Source organism: Ambystoma mexicanum, chromosome 8 (assembly GCF_040938575.1).
Source record: "Ambystoma mexicanum isolate Mex_15411 chromosome 8, UKY_AmexF1_1, whole genome shotgun sequence".
Lineage (NCBI taxonomy): Eukaryota > Metazoa > Chordata > Amphibia > Caudata > Ambystomatidae > Ambystoma > Ambystoma mexicanum.
In genome coordinates this window covers 444,163,137-444,184,208 of record NC_090929.1, presented here as the reverse complement: position 1 = coordinate 444,184,208, position 21,072 = coordinate 444,163,137, and the positions used below count along the sequence as shown (strand labels likewise).

At 46.1% G+C, this 21,072-nt stretch overlaps 1 protein-coding gene across 2 annotated transcripts in view; it reads right to left on the bottom strand.

Annotated features, from left to right (window-relative positions):
- Positions 1–21,072, bottom strand: part of PIK3CD (phosphatidylinositol-4,5-bisphosphate 3-kinase catalytic subunit delta) — a 764,407-nt gene that overhangs the window by 29,326 nt on the left and 714,009 nt on the right. For both annotated transcript variants that reach the window (XM_069610020.1, XM_069610019.1), the window contains one exon: positions 8,701–8,833. In XM_069610020.1, coding sequence (XP_069466121.1) covers positions 8,701–8,833 — 133 coding nt within the window. The remainder of the gene's footprint in view (positions 1–8,700; positions 8,834–21,072) is intronic.

Below are 21,072 nucleotides of genomic sequence, written 5' to 3'. Positions count from 1 at the left end.
CCTCCCACGCACAGGCGGGTTCCATCTAAGCCGCCCCCTGTATGGCGACGACTTGGTCTTCATAGACCAGATTCCAGTCGGCCCGCAGCGCCAGTTTTAACGGCTTGAAAAAATATGTGGATGGGAACGTACAAATCAATACAGAGAAGACCAAGATTTTAGTGTTGGAAAAATCCCAAAAACTAAAAATCAAAACCTTTGTGGCGGTTGGGTGAAACAAGAATTGAGCAGGTTAACTAATTCTAGTACTTCGGAGTGCAGATTAACAACAGCAGCAGCACCGATCCAAGACTTACTGCACCAAAAAGCAAACACACTGGCAAAGCAAGCGAAAATCTTCGACAGGAAATTCAGCCGCTTCTCAATGGTCCTGCTAGTGACTTTTATAAAATGAAAGCCGTCGTAACACACGGCTCAGGTGCAATGTTGATGTTACCTATCGAGGTCTGGTCAACCCTGGAAGGAATCTTCTGGAAAACTCAGGCGTCCCGATGTCTATCCCAGTTCAGATTCTGCACAGAGAGTTGGGCCTTTTAGCACTAAAGGCAACACTAGAATGCAAGAGGTTTTCCCTATTTAGGGAATGCCTAATTGGTTTCGAACATAACTACTGAACTTATCTGCAACCACCCTTGACGTAGCATGTTCCTATAAATTGTACCATCATTTGGGCGAAGAGGTTAGGGCACTGGGCGAGCTTCCAAAGCACTTCATCAAAATTCCCAAGTAAATATCATAGGGTCCAATTCTTCCAAATTAGGATGAACTTGTTACTAACAAACAAGATAATTACATCAAGATCGCCAACTGCTGTTCCAAAAGTCAGTTAATGTTGTTTTTGCTTGAAGAAAGACTAGTGGAAACCCTAAAGCATCTACTATTGCTCTGCACAGGGCTGACCAACGAAAGAAGGATTTACTTTGGCCAGCTAATAGAAAATCTCCGACCCCTGAAGACTGGTGGAGCCTTCTTATAAGCTTGGGAAAAGGTGACATTGGTATTGGCGGCAGTGGCATTTATGAATGAGATCTTGACCTAGCAAGGATGCAAGGTCTAACTGTGCTAACTCTGGACTCCTCACTGCCTTTCTTTCTCGAAGTTGTGATTTTCCTATTTTCTTCTCTTTTTTTAAATAAGGAAAGGTTTATCTTTCTTTGATGTTTTATTGCTTTCTAACCTGCGTTTTCTTTTTCTTTTCTCCCTGCATCATCGCTGGTTACGGAAGTTATCACTTAGATGGATGCAATTTTGCAAAAGTTTGTAATGAATGCAAATTAATAAAAAATACATTGTTTTTGAGCAGTGTGCAATAGGTGTCAACACGAGTTTCAAGATGTGGCCTCTTTTTGTTATATTGTTTTAGGTCTTTTTCTCTGTCAGACCTATCCTTGTTGGCACCCCCTAATTTATTAAATGCGGGGTCATTTTTTACTAATATTAGATCGATTATAGAAACGGTGAGCAGGAACACTCACTCGTTTTGCATAAAATATGATGTTATACACACACATCAAAACATAGTCCTTATAATTATAAGGCACTCAGCCACATATACTAAATCTTCAGCAGAAGTGTGCATTGACCAGGTCTCTGGTAGTCTTTTTTGTGATATTCACGGAGCCAATGCTGATTTCTGCAGAAGTTCTCAAAGATCCCTTCATCGTATTCTTTGGGACTTCTCAGCTAAAGGGTCGACTTTGTTTCTGGATTCATCATCTGGTATCCAGAATTTAGCCTGGAAGTGACAGCAGGTTTCCAATAATGACACTTGCAACATTCACACTTTTACGAGCCTCCATGTTATTATTATTGTTTTTTTCCCCTCAGCTCCTGGTGATTAGGGGACATCCCTCCAGTATATGGGCTAGCCAATAGTGGACATCCAGCCTCCCAGAATCTGCTCAGCAACATCCAAGCCCTTGGAGGAATGTGGGTAGGGGTCAGGCAAACCTGCAACTCACTTCCTGACAGCTCAAAAATACAGGCTAGAGAGCCTTAGCAGGCTTCTTGCAAGAAGCCAGCCAAGGTGCATGAAGAAAGTGGGCACTCCCCAACTTGCCAAGGTAGGATGTCCACAAAGGGCAAACCACCTTGAACAGGACAAATGGAGAGGCAGTTATGATTATATGGTCCACTTAAGTGCATTAACATGGCTCAAAAGGATGCACATGATTATGCACCCGCAGAAAAGGGTGAAAAAAGAACTACTGTCACCAGCCTGTTAAGCGGAGGAATAGAAAGTATCAAAGAAAAAAGTGACAAAATGTCCCGACAGCACTCATGTAGGATGGCTTGTGCTCGAAAGGGAAAAAAACACAAAACATAGATGACTAGTTCTACACTAGTAGACACCCGGGCTATCCAGTGCACTCAAAAAACTGGAAAAGGGGCACCAGGAGCCCTAGGCAGCACACCACAGGCGTGGTCAGGTGGCGTGGGGGGGTGAGGGGGGTTTGCTGCCATAGGAAAACTCAGATGCCAAAAAAAGGGTGAACTTTAAGAGAGGCCTGCGTCCCCAAAACTAAGTGAATGCAGGAGATGAGTGAAAGTCTCACTCACCATCAAAGTCCATTAAAAAAAAATCCCACGAGTTCAGCATTAGTGCTGGGAGGCCCAGGACAAGGGGGCAAGATTTCCACAAAGAAAATCTCCCTAACAACGGATCTTATGAGAGAGATGAAAATCTGACATGACCTTGGGCAGAAAGGACAGTAACTCTCAAAGCGAACTAATCAAGCATGGAGGTTTAAAAGACAGTGCCTGGAGCTCACTCACCAGTCTTGTGGAAGTGATAGCTACGAGTGAGTACTCTCAAAGAACAAGATGCAGAGACTCAAATGGCACTCCAATAAGGAAATTCAAAACTAAATTCAAATCCCACCAAGTAACAAACCGATTGCACAAATCCCACAAAAACTGCCTATAAATCGGGATTGTGAAAAAAAGACTTGCTCAGGGGTCCTTTTAAAGACCAAAATGGGGGTAAAGGTACCCCTTTACAATGACAATCTTCAGGCCCGTCTGAACCAAGGATAGCAGAAAATCCAGTACTGGGGAGGCGAGGCAGACGCAAGGATCCAGACCTCTCTCCTGCCAAACAGCCAAAAACGCATGCGTCTTGGTGGCTGGCCTCAGAGTGGAAAGGAGTACATCCAGGACAGCATCCGACAAGTACCACTCCTTATACCTGGGCTCTCAGCAGCCAACCATGAAGTTTTAGCCTGCAAAAGTTTGATAGAGAACCTACCCACCGATTGGGAGAGGAGGCCCATCCATCCCGGAAGGTGCCAGGGAGGGTAGGTGGAAAATTCCAGAAGCTCAGGGCATCACGTCCTCATGGCCCAAGTGGAAGCAAGCCAAATCAACGTGGACCCGAACTTTCCCAGTCCCCTGAGAATTAGCGGGAAAGCTGGAAAAACAGAGGAGATCGAATTTCCTGTCGACCGTCAATGCATCCCTCTGAGAGTGCCCTGTAAGGCAACCCCCTGGAGTAGAATGGTATTGCCCCAAAATAGCAGAAAAAAAATGCTGAATGCTCATTTTCTGCACATTTGGCATAGTTGAAAATGACAAATACCAAAATGCTGAACTAGGTGAGCGGGGGTGGTCGGGGTGTGCTCCGCTACCCTGGTTCCGCATTATGGGCTTCGTGGGTTGCAGGGGTGTCTCCCGCATACAAAGGGAAAGCGGGGGACAAATTACCAGATTCCCAAAATGCAACCGAGTTGGCTTTACGATTTTGAAACCAGCTTTTCGGAATGCGTTTTTTTAACGTAGATCCAGTAGACTACCTCTCACTTTCTGTTCCCACTGTAGGCAAAGAGGTCCACTTGAGAAGTCCCCTACAAGGTGGAAAACTTACTGGCACAGCTCCCACTCCTGGAAGGCCAAAGTCTGTCAGCTCAAAGTATCTGCTACAACGTTCAATGCAAGATGGGGCGCTGTCAAAGACCCATCATTCTCCAGAACCACAATCTCATTGCTTCTTTGTACACTACCCAGTTTTTTGAGGTAATGCATGGCCACCGTTGTCTGTCAAGACCAACACAGTCTTGCCCGACACAGAGGTGGGGGGAAGAAACCAGGGACTGCCTGAACGCCCACAGTTCCAGCAAACTGATGTGTTTATATGTCACAGAGCGGAGTCCGATTACAGTAAGTTCTAGAAAGTGAGTGGTCCAGCCCTTCCGGGACATGTCCGTGACTACAGTCAGCTAGGATCAAGCAATGCCCTTTCTAAGCAAGTTGTCTTGTAGGGTTCACCAGACAGCCTGTCTGAGATCTGCAAACGATCTCATGTTCCCCTGGAACTGCGTCCACGGACATCAAAGTAGCCACTGGAGCGACCTGATGCACAGCCGAGCCTCTGGCTCAATTGGCCAGGATACAGAAGGCTGCGAGGCCCAGAAAATGTGGAAAGGCAGAGGACTGGACCAGCCTCCAGTAATGGAAAACCTGCATCATTTCAAGGATATTTGCAATCCGATCCTCAGCAGGGGAGGCGCACCCAGGTGGGTGTCCAAGACCACTCAGATGAAGTGGAGGGACAGTGAGGCATGTGACCTATTGAAGTTCAGGATGAAGCCACAATTGTGCAACAGGGTGCACGCATGCAATACAAATGTACCAGGACCGAGGGGTGAGGAGAATGGGTGTGTGCTTGAATGAGTCAATCTACCAAATAGGGGATGACATGAATTGTCTCCCACCGAGAACTAGCTACAACCATTGGCAACAGTTTGGTGCCAAGGAGAGGCCGAACCGCAGTACTCTGAGCTGGAAGTGTGCATTGCCAACCACAAACCACATATACGGTCTGTGTTTGGGATGGACTGGCACATGCAAATGGGCATTGTGAAGATCCAGCAACACCAGCCAGTTCTGCATCTCGAGGGCCTGGAGAAGCTGGTCCAGGATTACCATTTTAAACTTTTGCTGGTATGCATTCAAAAGGCTTGATCCACGATGGGGCCCTTTCTCAGAAGTTGCCCGACCACCTCAAATGGGGGAAAGTCCAGAGAAGTGAAACAAGGGTAGTCAATGAAGAAAAGGGAGGTTGTAACACCGGGTTACACCCTTGTTGGCACCCATGCTGGTCAGATGGCACTCTCAAATTAACGGGGATAGCCCCGCTGCCCACCAGCATCAGATGGGTATTGTCCAACTTAGTGGCTTAGTGCCTGGGGGAAGCTGAAGGGGACACCTGCGGCTGCAAAACCGCCTCTCTGTGCTCCATGGCCTCTACACTGGCAGGTAGGATGGTGCTTGCCAAAGGTCGCCCAACTTCTGCAAAAGGCAGGCCACCTAGGAGAAGATGTGGACTGTTGCTGGACCGCTAGACTGAAGGACCTAGCCGTGGCCTTCAAAGTCTAAAAATTATGTAAACGCCCATCAGCCTTTGCCCCAAAAATAAGATCACCATCAAAGAGCATATTCTGAAATTTACACTATACATCTGGTGCAAATTCAGAGGTCCTCGTCCAGGATTGCCTCAGGACTCCACCCATGGCACACACCACACACAATCGGTTGTGTCAAGTCTAGAGTGCAACATCCGGCTGGCAGCATCCTTCCAGGCACTAACAAAGGTGTTGAAACCATCCCTCAGCACATTGGTTGGGAGGCTCTCAGCTGCACCGGAGACAACACCACAGATATGAAATGTATACTTGGCTAAAGCGCAAGTAGTTTTTACAGCCCACAGGGCTGAGCTACCTCCCTGTGCCAGAGGGAAAAGAAGGGAATTAGTCAGCCATCACAGCCCATACCACCAAGCTCAACAGTGACGAATGTGTGGAAAGGGAGCTGGGTGTTGCTTCTTTGCAAGGTCCTGTTCCACAACAGAAATGGAGGCCAGTTTCCCCCAGGCTGTAAACTGAGGTGGCAATCACTGGGTTCAAAGTGTAACACTGTCTCCCCCGGAGGACCCTGGTCTAAGAGATCCATCAAATCTTACTGGACGATCGGCCTTCTGGGTGCAGACACACCCAACATTTCCACTACTTTCACTTCACTCTCCGATCCTGGTGCTGGAAGGTGGTGTTGAAGCAAGCTTTGGGGAGGTGTTCAAGCTGCTGGCCGTAGAGGCCAGGTCCACCAGACTGTCCTCCCCATATAAGCTCCATAGGGAAGTCCTCAGCCTCCCCAGAATGCATGTTTTCAAACCCAAATGAGACAACATCCCCCTTCTTCGTCAAAGATTGCCTAGATCTTGGACATACTGTCCTCCTGGAAGTGAAACAAAGGAAAAGCTGGCATTGACAGCACCAAAGTGGGAGGCTGGGGCGTCGACGTGTGAAGGCAGAGCCACACAGTACCAGTATGGAGTGGAGGCTACCAATGTATCTGGAACTGAGCCCACGGGCAGTCTCCTGGAATCCACGGAGGAACCTTTTTTCCCAGCTTCAACAAGCACAGTGGTGCCCGATGAGGTCACCAGCTCCATGTCAAAGATATCCGGCATTTCCTGCCTCAATACATCATATTCCTCAGGAGTAGATTTAGTGGGAAACGGTACATGTGTAGGTGGTGAGTCCTTGGAGTTGTTCCTGGAGCAATGACTTTGCTTCCTAGAGGAGGAAGAACGATGCAGACAAGTCACTGGGAGAGGGTGACCTCTTTCTTTGCTTCCTGTTGCTGCAGTCTGGCTCCTCCATGGGCTCCTGAACCAGTCTTTTTGGCATCTCACCAGGAGACCTCGAAGGAGTTATTTTACTATCTTTGTGGTAGAAACAGAAGATCTTGGCAGCACCCGTAATCCTCTGCGTCATGGTCTTTCCCCAACGCAATAAAGGCATATTCTGTGGGGTTTCAACATGGACATTTGCCACTTGTAGTTTGCACAGGATTTGAAGCTGGAGGCCTTAGGAAATTAAGCAAGCATCAGGAACATACCTCTGTCTCTTATGCAACAATTGCAATAACATTACTAAAGGAAATATCATCACACATTACAAAACTGGGGAGAAAATTAAATTGAAAAGACTATGCAACTTGTGAGACCCAAAATTGTATTTATGCCATCAGTGTTCTTGTGGACTTACCTACGTGGGACAAAGAAGTCGCAAAGTAAAATTAGAATGGAACGAACATAAATCCACCATAAGAACTAATAATCGTGTCTCACCGTTTGCCAGACATTTTCACTTGCACAAGCATCAAATATCACAGATCCGCTTTCAAGTATTGGAAGTTGTCCACAGCAAGTATTTAGGCATGAGCATCAGTACAAGACTTGAACAACAAGAAGAATTCTGGATTCATGAACTAGACTCTGTAGCCCCTGCGGGTCTAAATGAAGAACTAAATTTACATTGCTTCTTATAAACACATGCAGCAACACTATGCTGACACTCTTTACAAGTATCCTTTTGGACAATTGACGGACACACACGCAATTCATGGGATAAATTGCATGGTAACAGTGAGAATAAATTGTTTAAGTGCTGTGTGATCGGCATTGAAGGTCTTATGTCTACAGCTAAGCAGTAATGAGGGTGCACAGTACCTGAGTGTTATTTACATGTACCTTATGATAATGATGAAAATAATTTTCCATGTTTATATCCTTGAACAAATGCAATAACAGGATGCTGCTATGATTTGCGAATACCAGTCTGGATAAATGACATACGTACATGTAATTCATGTGATCAATTGCATAATAGTGATAGTAAATTGATCAAGCGTTGCTTGACAGGAACTGAAGATTCAATGGTCATAGTCAGCAACAATGAGAATGTTACAATACTTTAGTGTTAACTACACGTACGGTATGACACCAGTGAGAAATGTTCATATAATAAGGCATTTGCTACCACAGGTATGAGTTATGAATATTTGTGTTATAAGATGGTATTTGTTAAGCATGTACAGAGGGTGACTATAACCCTTTATCTGTTCATATATTTTAAAGCATGCCATGAAGATGGACAGTATGTCTGAAATGCATCTGTTGGGGCCTCTGCTAAAATGAACATATTTTAACAAAAATATTTTTGAAAAAGGATACATGGAGAGTATTATTTGATATGACCAAGTAGGTTGTATTCAAGATTGTTTTGAATTAATAAAAAGAACTTTCAGCTTTACATAAGCAGTAGCTTTTACTACATACAGGGAGTCTCCAAAGCTCAGTGTGTTTCACTGAGCATTTTTGCCCTTAAGCAAAACCTCTCTCCCCACCCAGCCAGTCAGGAATGAGAGAACACGGAAATATTATTCAAGGTCCAAGTGTGGAAAAAGGGCCAGGTTCAATGCATTCAATTAGAATTAGTCAGGGAAAAGTCAAGCAAATGGTCAGTTAAAATCCCAAACATCACAAGTGGCACTTGCCAAAGTTACAGTTCAGCATTTTCTACCTTGCAGGAACCAATTCTAAAAATACTTACTACTATAGAAGGCAATAGGTCCTTTACGCAGAGCTGAGGAAGAAGGCCCCAGTTTGGAGAAGGTGGAAACAGGTGAAAGGTGCCTGGGTGTGGGCTGAGCAGCCATTCTCAGGCTCCGTAACCATAGACTTGCACCTGTGCTGGTACCGTTCAGTAAGAGGATGTGCCATAAATTGGACTGAAGGTGCTTAAGCACGTAAACGTACTCTCCAAATACACAAACCTAAATTATAATTATGTACACACAAACCTGCAGAGAGAAATCTTTAAAAGCATGGACATTTCCAGGAATACTCTACCATTACTTTACCTTCAGATACTGAATGTCTTTGGAGCAGCTGAGTTCAGGTAGCCCAGCAGCCTTCATCAGTGTGAAGAGGTGTAAAAAGAGCTGACCGTGTCGTCGAAGGATCGTGTATGCCTTTTCGCAGTAATCACGGAACCTGCGTGTGGAGAACAAGAAATGAATGGAGCTATTCCAGCCCCTGTGCACCCCAAACTATTGTGAGCAAAAGAAGCTCTGGTCTGCAGAGCCCCACTGTATGATGGCGTACAGACTGAATCTCAGAGCAGTTATAGGATACAAGTCTACCTTCCCAAACAATCTACAAAGGTGGTGTGTTCTTCAAAAAGCACACATTTTGAAAACGAGCACTGAATGAGCCAACAAGTGTGCCTTTGCATTTGCTTTGAAAAGTGTTTGTGTTATACAAGGAGGCAAGAAAAGATTGTGCTTGTAACATTAGCAAGATATGTGTTCACATTTAATCTAACAGTAGAAGCAACATTTTATAATTTAAATATTACAAATAGTCACAATATTTATAGTCTTAAATTAAAGGCACAGCTGGAGACTAGCAGTATGATGTTTCATAAGGTAAAGGAAAGGAGTGGTTTCTTACCTGCAATTCCATTTCTCCAGCGTTGATATCTTTCATGGATTCACATGCTGTGAATATTCCCCGTTGTCAGGCTGGGAATCCCCAGTTACCTTAACTTAGTAATTTTCATATGGAAAACCTGACACCTTGAGTGTCCCATCAACGTCGTAGGTCTTTTTGGTCCCCACCAATAGGACATCAAGTGTATAGCTCCGCCACAGCAGCTTCCCCTCAGATTTTAACCACTCCAGTTGGAGGATATCCCCTTATAGAGGATGTTTGCCTGTAGGGGTAGGCTGGACGGCGCATGTGAATCTATGAAAGATCCCAACGCTGGAGAAATGGAGTTACAAATAAGAAACTACTCCCTTCTCCAGTATTGGATCTTTCATGGATTCACATGCTATGAATAGATTTTATAGCAGTATACATGTTAGGAGGAGATAAACCAGGCAAACACAGATTAGATACTTTCAAATTATCTGTGTTGATGCGAGAAGGATACATACGCTAGTAGACAAAGGAAAAAAAACGGAAGCTGCAGGAATTACCTTACTGGAACAGCCATTGAAGGACTGCTCATCCCATCTGCATGTCCCCAGCGTGCTGCTGATGTAAACAGTAGTGCCTGGTAAACGTGTAGGGCACTGCCCATGTTGCCGCCTGGCAAATGTCTCTGATGGGTACTCCAGACCAGAGAGCTGCAGAGGCAGCCGTGGCCCTTGTAGAGTGCGCTCTAAGCGTAGTTTGCAACGGCCTATTGGCCTTCAAGTAGCAAGGAGATTGTAGATGAAATCCATCTTGCGATGCCCAGTTTTGAAATGGATTTTCCCTTATTGGATGGGCAAAAGGCGATAAACAGCTGTTTAGTCGATCTAAAAGATTTTGTCCGGTCTAGATAATATTTCAATGCGCATTTCACATCCAGAGAGTGTAGGGCTTTCTCCGTGGTGTAGTGGCATTTTGAAAGAATGTAGGCAGAGTTATGGTTGCATTTTAGTGAAAGTCTGATGGAATTTCTGGGATTAAATGAGCATTGGTGGAGAGTATCACCTTGTCTTTCACGAATCGTAGATGCGGAGGATCTACTACCAAAGCTTGTAGCTCCGAAACGTGTCTAGAGGAGGTAATGGCTACTAAGAAAGCCACCTTTCATGTGAGAAATTTGATGTGTGTTGTAGACAGAGGTTCAAAATGGGGGCTTCATAAGCCCGGCCAGGACAAGTTTCAGGCTCCATACAGGTGGAATCCTTTTCTATGGAGGAAAGGTACAAGCCCTTTTAAGAAGTGCTTGATTAATCTGTCACTGTAGAAAGGGGGAAGATCTTTTTCTTGTAAATCTAGAAATTGCTGATAAGTGTACCTTAATAGAAGAGATTGCTAGATATTCTTTCGCTAAGTTTAGCAGTTGAGGAAGGACCTGATGAGGCTTTATTGCCAGTGGATGCAGGTTGGGCTGTTGTGCACACCATGCACAGAATCATTTCCATTTGTCGTTATAGGAAACGTTAGTAGAAGGGGCCCTAGCAGCTACTAGAATGTGCTGGCAGTCTTGAGGATTGCTCAAATGGCTGAATTTGGCGTGGTCCGGATCCACACTGTTAATTTGAGAGAGCCCAGATCGTGGTGAATCATCCCGTTGTTCTGGGATAGAAGATTGGCATGAGATCCTAGATGGATTGGATCGTCCGCTGCCAGCTACACTAGGTCCGAGAACCAGGTCTGCCTCAGCCAGTACAGCGCCATCAGGATTATTTTGCAGTGACCTTTGCGTATCATCTGTATTATTTTCCCGATGAGAAGAAATGGGGGAAACCCATATGCGAACATGGGAACGAGAATGCGTCCCCGAGAGTCGGGATGCAGGATCCTGCTTGCAAATTTCTTGCACTGCTTGTTGTTGCGAGTGGCGATAAGGTCTAGTGGGGGATGACACCACATTGAGAAAACCTTGGATATCTGGATGTTGTGCAGTTGCCATTTGTGTGACCGCGATGAATCCTGCGGAGGGTGTCTGCTTGCTTGTTCTGTATCCCCGGCAGGTGGAAGATTTGAAGCAGAATGTTGCGTTGGATGACCAAGGCGCTTCTTGGGACAGGGTGTTTGACCGCGTTCTTCCTCGTTTCCGCAGATAAAACATCATGGTTGTGTGGTCCGTGAGGACTCGAACCACCAATTCTTGATTAGTGGGAGGGAGGATTTTAGAGCCCAATGTACTGCCCGCAGTTCCAGCACATTTATGTGGAGTATGGATTCTTTGGGGGTCCAAAGGCCTTTGACTTGGTGCTTGTCCAAATGAGCTCCCCACCCCGCCAAGGAGTCATCCGTCACAATCCTGAGATGGTAATTGGGTTGCACAAGGGGCATTCCTTTTGCGATGTTGGAGGGGTATGTCCACCGTTTTAGTGTGCTTGATAGAGTCTGAGTGATGGTAACTTTGTCCAACCAGGAAACCCCGATTTGGGACCATCTGGTAGCCAGAAACCTTTGCACTCTCCACATTTGCAGACTGCAGTGAGGAATTAGAGGAATGCAGGAAGACATGGTCCCTAGGAGAGCCATGTATGTGCAGGACGTGACTAATTTGTTTGGCATGAACGAGTTCGCTAGGATTATCAATTTTTTCATCCTGTCTGGTGAGGGTCTGTCAAGACTTTGGTCCGTGAGGAATTGAGTGCCCAGGAAAACCAAATTTTTTGAGGAACTGCGCAAGATTTTGTTTAATTTATTGCAAATACCAACTGTTGGAGCAGAGTGTCTGTTTGTCTGGTAGAACACAGGGCTTGTTGATATGTTGAACCTCAAACCACCCAGTCGTCCAAGTACGGGTAGACATGGTGACCCGGTTTTTCGGAGGAAGGCTGCTACTGGTGCCAGACACTTTATGAACATCCTGGGTGCTGATTTCAGGCCAAAGGGGAGTACCTGAAACTGGTAATGGCTTTCGCTGACCATGAATCTGAGGTACTTTCAGTGCCTTGGCTGTATTGGCACGTGGAAATATGCATCCTTGAGATCTAACGCCGCCAGATATTCATGGGGTTGTATGGCCTTTATGACCCTCCTGGAGTGTTACCATCTTGAACCTTTGCTTTTTGATGTTTTTGCTGAGCCTTCTCAAGTTCAGGATAGGGTGCCACTTCCCCTCTGGTTCTTTGATGACGAAGTACCTGGAGTATACTCCTTTTCCTCTTTTTGAACAATAGGGAGGAACCCTTTCGATGGCTTGTTTTCTTAGCATTTGACGTACCTCCTCCTGTAAAACCTTAAGGTGCGGGTGAGATAGCTTTAATGGATGTATCAGGATTTGTGTGCATTTGAACTCCGACAAGTGACCGTACTGGATTGCATCTAGCACCCACCCGTCTTGTGTTATTGTTTGCCACTCGTCGAGGTAGAACGCCACATTTCCCCCTCACCTGTCTGCCCCTGAGGCAGTCATTGTTGTGTCTTATTTTGCCTACCTCTTTGAGAGGTGGTTGATCTGCGTTTTTGCTTCCCTTGATGGAATTCCCTGCTCTGCTGGGAGGATTGGCAAGTTCTCTTGTAGCCCTGAGAGTAGTAACTGGGTCTACTGTAGTTCCTGTTGTCTCTAGAGGTTAAGAATCTTGAATTACCAGAGGCTCCTCGAAAGGGGTCAAAGGGCTGCCTGCCCTGTAGGGCTGTAAGAGACCTAGCAGTGTCCAAATCTGCCTTCATGGCTTTAAGGGCCTCATCAATCTTGTCCCCAACCAGATTTTCCCCTTCACATGGCATATCGATGACTTTGTGCTGTACTTCCTGCTGCAAATTAGTGCAACGTAACCCATGCTTGCTGTCGGAGGACTACCCCATTGGCAATCTGTTTGAACCCAGTTTCAGCGAGGTCTACAGAGATAATAATGCTGTGATTTGAAGCTTCCTCCCCTTCACGCACTAGCCCTCTGCTGTTCCGGAAAGTGTTCCAATATAGGAGCCAGCCAATGCCACATCTATCGATCGTATCGAGCATTTATTGCAATGGCGTTTGCTGAATTGGCAGTTCTTGCCCCAATTGTGAGAACCTTTTTTCCAAAGGCATCCAGTTTTTTGTTTTCATTGTCTGGGGGAGTGGCACACTTATGCTGCGTACTCGCCTTGCAGCCGATACCAGTGACTCTGGAGCGGGTTGTGAGTTGAGGCATTTTGGTGTTGTGTCTGGATAAGAAGTTTAAGGCACCAGTCTACCTTTAACTGCCTCTTCTGTAAATGGATGATTCAGAGAACGGAGGCACTCCTGCCAAACATGATCCAGGATGGGTATGGAGAACTGCACTTTTCTGCGTTTATGCATGTGGTCAAAGGGAAACGATCCTTTTAATCTTCCGGAATCAAACCAAACTCCTGGCATGCTTTAGCCATCATGGAGTGAAACGCCCCAATGTCCTCTGGAGGCGAATGTTGAGCAGGGCTACCTTGCACGACTTGGTCAGGATCATCCGTGTCCCACGTGCCGGCACTGTGTAAAGATGAAGAGGTGGTGGAGCTTGTATCCTGCGGACCAGTGTCCTGGTCTGTGTCAACCAATTCTCCCTCCTCTTGCTCTCTTCTATGTGGACTATATCCTTGTGGAGGTGGAGGCATAGGTGTTTGAACTCTAGGAAGTTTGTCTTGGTCTCTAAAGGGATGGCTTGGGTCCCTTTGATGCTGCGGCATAACTTGACCTTCTCTGTATGCCTGAATTGTCCGAGCCTGAGGGAGCGAAGCCTGGCATCAAGCTGCCCCAAAAGTGATTGTAGTGTTGAAAGCACTTCCATGGAAAGCAAGGATTGTAGGTTTATAAGGGGATATTGTGGATTCATACTGCCTATTCCAGCAGGTGTTGAAGGTAGAGTAGGTGTTGGAATCCCTAGAGGTATGTCTTCCTCACTAGATGGTACTTGGTTAGGAGGATGGGAAGTTCCTTCTTCAGAATCGGAGTCAGTGACACCTGGACATTCTTCTGGCGGGGGCTCAAAATCTGATGTGATTTCATGCTGCAAAATGTCTTCTGGCATGATATCCAGGTAATCTATAGGAGACATTCCTAGAGGAGCCCGGTCATGCTCTACTGTGTCCCTTGTCGGGGTTTTCAAAATACCTTTGGAAGACACTATACCGTCATGCATAGGTATGCCCAAGTCTCCGTCATGATGGTGATCGATGGTTGTGTAGGTTTTTCTGCAAATAATTTTTGTTTTTTGGTCGTCGACGAGGGATGGGCCGTTGACGCTGACAAAGTTGTTGTCGTCGTCAATGGTTTGGAGTGGTTTTCGACAAAGATTTGGTCGTCGACAAGTGTCTCGTTGACGATTCATGCCTGGAGGAGGATCTGCGAGATTCCAATGACGAATAGTGTTTCTTTTTCATCAAAGATGAAGAAGAGGTCCTCGTAGCCGATTTGGATCTGTGTTTGTCCGTCGTCAGAGATCTTCTGGACGGTTCGGACGTGGGTTTTGCCGATGGGTGTGAGCCTTTATCCCTTGGTTTTTCCGATGGGGCTTTGGTCGAGTGCTTAGACCCAGTATGGGACCGATAAAGAATGTTTGGCGTTTTCGTGACCTGTGGACGATATTGCCCCGCCTGTTTTTAGTTTTTTCGCCACCGGCTCGTCAAACCTGGATCTCTGTCGTGATAGTGACCTCTTGTCAGAGGGAGTGGTATCTCTCCCAGTCTGACGAACCCACTTCCGACGCTGGGAATGCTCCCTCATTGCCAACAGATTAAGCAACGGTTTCTGTCCTTAAGGGTTTTTGGGAGAAACCCTGGCAGATATCACATCCGTCCACGGAATGGTTGGGGTAGAAACAGTAAAGACATTCCATATGTCTATCACCCTCATACACATTTTTTAGGCCACAAGTGTCACAAGGCCTAAATTAGGACTCCATGGTTGTAAATGGAACTGTGTACGTAGACATCAGTTGCTCGGGATGGAGGAAGTTGAAGAAATATAAATTTTCTGAAGAACGTAATTTTCTCTCAGAAGAGACGAACACGAGGAATCCCAACAGCTCGGAAGACGGTTGAAATCTGAGGGAAAGCTGCTGGGGCGGAGTCACACACTCAACGTCCTATTGGCGGGGACCAAAAGCTCCCACAACAACGTTGATGGGACACTCAAGTTGTCAAGTTTTTCCATAGGAAAATTACTAAATCAAGGAAAATGGGATTCTCTGCCTGACAAAGGGAAATATTCACAGCATGTGAATCCATGAAAAACCCAATGCTGGAGAAATGTGGAGAATAGATGGTCCTTATTGGCTGATAAGACCGAATTTCTATTTTTGGGATTCTAGGACCACTTTAGGGCTCTTCAACTTTTTGCTTTCTCTCTGTATTTATTTGCCCCATTGACTTCTTTTTTGGGGCCAGAGGGACTTCCCCCTGCTGAAAAGATGGTATTCCAAAATCAACTCTGCGGGTGGATTTTGGGAGGCCAACTTATTACGGCAAACAGGAAAGACTCTGAAGTCTAGCCAAACCCAATCAAGGTAGGTAGCAGAGCAGAAAGGCTTAGACTTGAGAGAGGGTATGAAAGTGGTCTAGGGCTACAGAGTCCACACAGAGCAAGACGATAATTCTAGATAAACCGGTAAGTAAACCTCTATGCAAATATTGTCACAGAATTACTATAAAAATTAAAGTGAATCACCGTAGTGACTAGAGTACTCATAGTCCCCTTTCCTACATCCTTGTGGGCGTCCCCCAACATGGGGACCGTACGAGAACCTTTCGAAGTGAAAAATTGAGCTTTAAATTTAGTATAGTGAGCAGGCTGGGATCCTCGGGCGCCTCACCTCAGTCCCCTTTTTAACAGATCGGATGCTTAGGTACCTGGCTACACTTAATATATTAGCTTCTGGCATACAAGCGGTGGAAGGTGGGTTGGGCGTATGGAGGAAAGGGGACTATGGAGCATGCATACTCTAGTCACTACGGAGAGTAACTTTAATTACTCATACTTCCCGTTCCCTTTCCTCCATCCTTGTGGGCGATTCCACTGAACAAGACAATAGGGTGAAGCTGTGACAACCTGCCTCATATCTAGGACGAAGCAAAAAGCTTCTTCAGAACCGCCTGACTGAACATTGCATCGCGCCTGGAGCTGGTATCCAGGGAATAGTGCTTACAGAAGGCTGACTGAGTGGCCCAAGTAGCCGTCTTGCTGATTACATTCCGACAGCCAGAAAAGTGACGGCCATGACCTTAGCCCTGACTGCATGTGCATGAATCCCCTCTGCAACGAATTTGTCCAAGGCCATATATACCTCTGAGATGGCCTGGACCATCCAATGGGCGATAGACGCTTTTGAAGCCAGGGTCCTGGGAGACGAACCCGCAGAAGTAATAAACAATGCTTCAGACTTTTGAAGGATTTTGTCAATAAAAGATAGAACTTGAGGGCTCTCTTGAGGTCCAAGGAATGAAGAGCCCTTTCTGACCCCCGACTGCGGGTTCGGGAAGAACACCGGCAAGCAGATCTCTTGGTTCAAATGGAATGAAGAGACCATTTTAGGAAAAAGATTTGGATGAGTGCATAAGATGACCTTGTCGCTATAACACAAAGTGAATGGCTTGCACAATGACAACACATTTAGCTTGTTGACCATGCGTGCAGAGATGAGCGCCATCAACAGAACCGTCTTCAGTGTCACCAGCTTGATGTCCACAGAGGACATCGGCTCAAAGGGCTTGCGTTGCAAGGCCACCAGAACCACATTGAGGTACCAGACCAGATGCAGCCTATGCACCGGAGGAAAAAGCCTGAAAAACTCCTTTAAAAGCACTGGGTTGGCTGCTGAAAAAACATGCTCTAGGGAATTCTTGTAGGCCAAATAGGTGTGGCAGGTACCTGAACGCCAGAACGAGCCAGATGTGCGGAGAATGCAGCATGTCATTCAGGGAGCAGGAGATGAGGGTCCAACCCCTTGTCACGAGCCCAGTGGCAAAACATCCGCCACTTGCTCTTATACTGGGATTGAGTAGACGGCCTCCTGTACGATGACCCAGTTGTCATCTGAAAACGGAGCATGCTGCAGTCTCAGATGGTGAGGAACCAGTCCGCTAGGGCCAGCCTGGCTGGGTGCTCCACTGTCCCGCCCTGCTGCGTTAGGAAGCCCCTGCTGGGGATCGGAAGATGAAAAAGGCCCCTGGGAGCACAACTGCAGTAAATACGAGAACCACGCCCTCGAGGGCCAGTAGGGGGCAATCAGAATAAGGCTGCAGCAAGGAGGAGGAGGGAAAAAGCGTTTTGGATTAAAGCGATATATAAACACAATACAATGCATAACACCTGCGGCATTGCAGCAGGTCTGGAGGGTGTCTCCCAGAGACCCCTAACCCAGACCAGCCCATGAAGCAAACCCGAGGGCACTTGGAATTCTGAGGAGATAAAATAAGTCCAGATTGAGAAACCCATCTCTGAAACAGGGGCAACAAGGAGTTGATATGTAATTCACACTCAAATGTGTTGTAACCCAAGCGGCTCAGCTGGTCTACTTCTGCGTTGCTGTCGCTGAAATCCAAATCTCCTTTGTCAGGGCCCATTCCTAGATCGAAACCGCCTCCATGCACGGGAGGGGCGGGGGACGTGTGCCACCCTGCTTGTTCAGGTAAAACATTGTAGTGGAATTGTCCGCCCGGACCAGAACTGCCTTGTCCCTGATGAGGGTCATTAAAGCCTTGAGAGCCAGGCCCACATCCCTGAGCTCTATATGCTCTAGGGCTTCTGCCCTGGACCATGCGCCATGAATAGAGTAGCCCTCCAGAGTAGACCCCCCATCCCGAAAGAGGAATCCGTCGTCACCACAAGGGTGGGCTCCTGCCAGGAAAAGAGAGCTCCCACTGCCACATTGCAGTCCATCAGCAAAGATCCAAAAGGAGGAACAGGGTTATTTGGATCCTGTCCGACAGTGACCCTGCCTCCTGGTCCCAATTGGCCATCAGGTGGAGCTGGAGGCACCTCATCTTGAGACGGGTGTGCTGCACTGTGAGCACACAAGATGCCATCAGTCCCAGAAGGTGCTGTAACCACCATGCAGAGGTGGCAGACTTGGTCAGAAAGTGCCCTACCGCCTTGTGGAAGGAGGAGCCTCTTGGGCATGGAGGGGACAGGGGGCAACACCTGCTGCAGCGCTTTGTCCCAGTGCACTCCCAGGAAGACCAGATCCCGAGTGGGAGTCAGCTGTGACTTGCGTCGGTTGCGGGAAGACCCCAGATGGTGCAGAACATCTGCCAGCAGCGGTTGGCAGGAGTGCTGCGCATGTTAAGATGGATTTCTGAACTCTGACTGGTGGGCAGAGGTTCAAAAGGCCAGTCTAGTTTCTTGGAACAGGGTAACCTTCTGGACAAGCCAGACCAATCAAGGTAGCATTGGCAGTGGCCAAGACTAGGTCTCAGGAGGGGTGAGGGTGACTGAAAAGACCTCAATGAGCACACAGAGTAAAGAACTCTTACAAATCACTCCCAGTCAGGTGTACAGGTGTATATACAAATACATTTATTCAAAATTGAGGTGTGCCGGTGTGGTGAGGCGCTGGGTTAGAACTAAATTTGAGAAGACAAACTAAAGTCAATGAGACCCTTACAAACCAAATAAAATTGGGTTGCTGCACGAAAGAGGGACCAGCAGTCACCTCATAAACTGCTAATAGATACAAACACTTGAAATTGTCACCTCTAAATGATTGCGCAGCCCTGAGCAAATGGTAAATGTCCTATTCAAATTGAGTGATTCTCCTCAAGAATATAAGCGGCAAATAACTGAAGCAGTCTCTGTTACTGATACTGTGTGGTACATTCCCAGAATATGGGAGTTTGTTCAAACGTTGCAACTGTGAGTTCAGGGGCTGGTTCCCCACTGTGGCCAAAGTCCAAACGCTTCACGAAATCAGTGTTGCCGCTTATATTCTTGAGGAGAATCAACTACTTTAGAATTGGCCCATATATCTGCCCCCCAGGAGGGCTTGGGTTTTCCAATGCAGTTTGAATAACATACGTCTTGCCTTGAAAAGGACCCGTTGTTTTGGGTCGAAACACGTGTCGGCAGTCTTGTTTTTGCATCATTTCATAAAATCTGTTTCAACAGCGTATTTTGACTGAAGAATCTACTTGCTTTGGACTCTTTGTTTCACCGTATCTGTTGTTCAGTTACACACTCAATTTGAATAGGACATTTACCATTTGCTCAGGGCTGCGCAATCATTTAGAGGTGACAATTTCAAGTGTTTACATTTATTCAAAGCCTTTGAGTTTCAACACAATAGTTATTAACAGTAACACATTTAAACCAACACAATCCTACTAATTATATATATATATATATATCACATTACACAGCCACAGTAGTAGTGGCTGTGTAGTTATGGTTAAGTTGCTGTTTCCATAGGAAGAGCACTTTTTGGGCGGCTTATAACTTTGCTCTCCCTGGATGAATCCTCACCAAACTTTGCAGAAAAAGTATATGGCCCACTCTGAATTTGCAAAGTTTGAAGAGGTTTGGTCCAGGGGGTGTAAAGTTATAGGGGGGGGGGTCCCAAAATTTCTCTTTTGGCCATAGACATAATGGGAAAAAACTTTGCTCATGCCTACAGCCCAAACCGCTGGACGGATTTTCACCAAATTTGCGGCAGGAGCGGCGGCTTGGTCCCGAAAGCGTGCTTTTCTTGGTGTAAATCCGTCCAGTAGTTTTTAAAAAAATGACCGAAATGTAAGTCAAAAAAATTAGTGATATCTATGTCCGCTCCGCGGACACACTTCCCTGTTCGGTCCGCGGACAAGACACCGATTGGTTAATCGGCTTGCGTCATGTCCGCGGACACCCGACGTATTCGCTGATTGGTTGAAGTGAAACATGAGGTGCGTCAGATTTTTGGAAGCGCCCGCCATCTTGGATTCGCGGACATCGGCCATTGTAGCGAAAATATATTAAAAAACACACCATTGCACTTATCAAACTTATCAAATAATCTCTGGGGAGGTGAGGGGTGATGAGGATGGGATGGGATATGGCTGCAAGAGGCAAAAAAACAGGTGTTTTTCGCCACGAAAGTGCGCGAACAGTTCGGATGTTCGCGAACAGTCCTGTGAAAGTTCGCGGACACCTGTGCATTACTGGTTTGGTGAAAAGCAGTTCTTGGATGGCTTATAACTTTGGCGCCACTTAACGGAACTGCATGTAATTTTGCAATTATATTCCTGACCTAATCCCGAATGAGTTTGCAAAGTCTGGTGGGATTCTGTAAAGAGGGGGCACAATTAGAGAGGGGGCCCCAAAATCATTTAAAGGCTTATAAATTAGGTGCCATTTGACAAATCGACACTTAATTTGGCAAACTGATAATAGATCTAGATATATGTGAAGTTTGGTGGGATTTCGTCAAGAGGGTGCAGAATTAGAGGGGGTTCCCAAAAAATTGTAAAGGCATATAAATGTGGTGTCATTTGACGAATCTGCACAACATTTGGCAAAACGATTTTGGATCTAGATATAAATGATTTACTTAAGTTTGGTGGGATTTTCTCAAGAGGGGGCGAAAATAGAGGGGGGATTCTCAACATTTTTAGATTGCTTATAACTTTGTTGCTATTTGACGAATGTGGACAAAGGTTTTGAGAAAGATTGTAGACCCAACCTTCAATGTTTGTCTAAAGACTGAATGGTTTTTGTCAAGTGGGGGTAAGTTATATGATTATTGTATGTACATACATTTTGACATTTTTTAAAAAAATAAAACATGAGCGGATTTCGAGCAAGGACATTAAAGCATGGTTTTGCAAATGTGCCCGTGTTTTATTCTTTG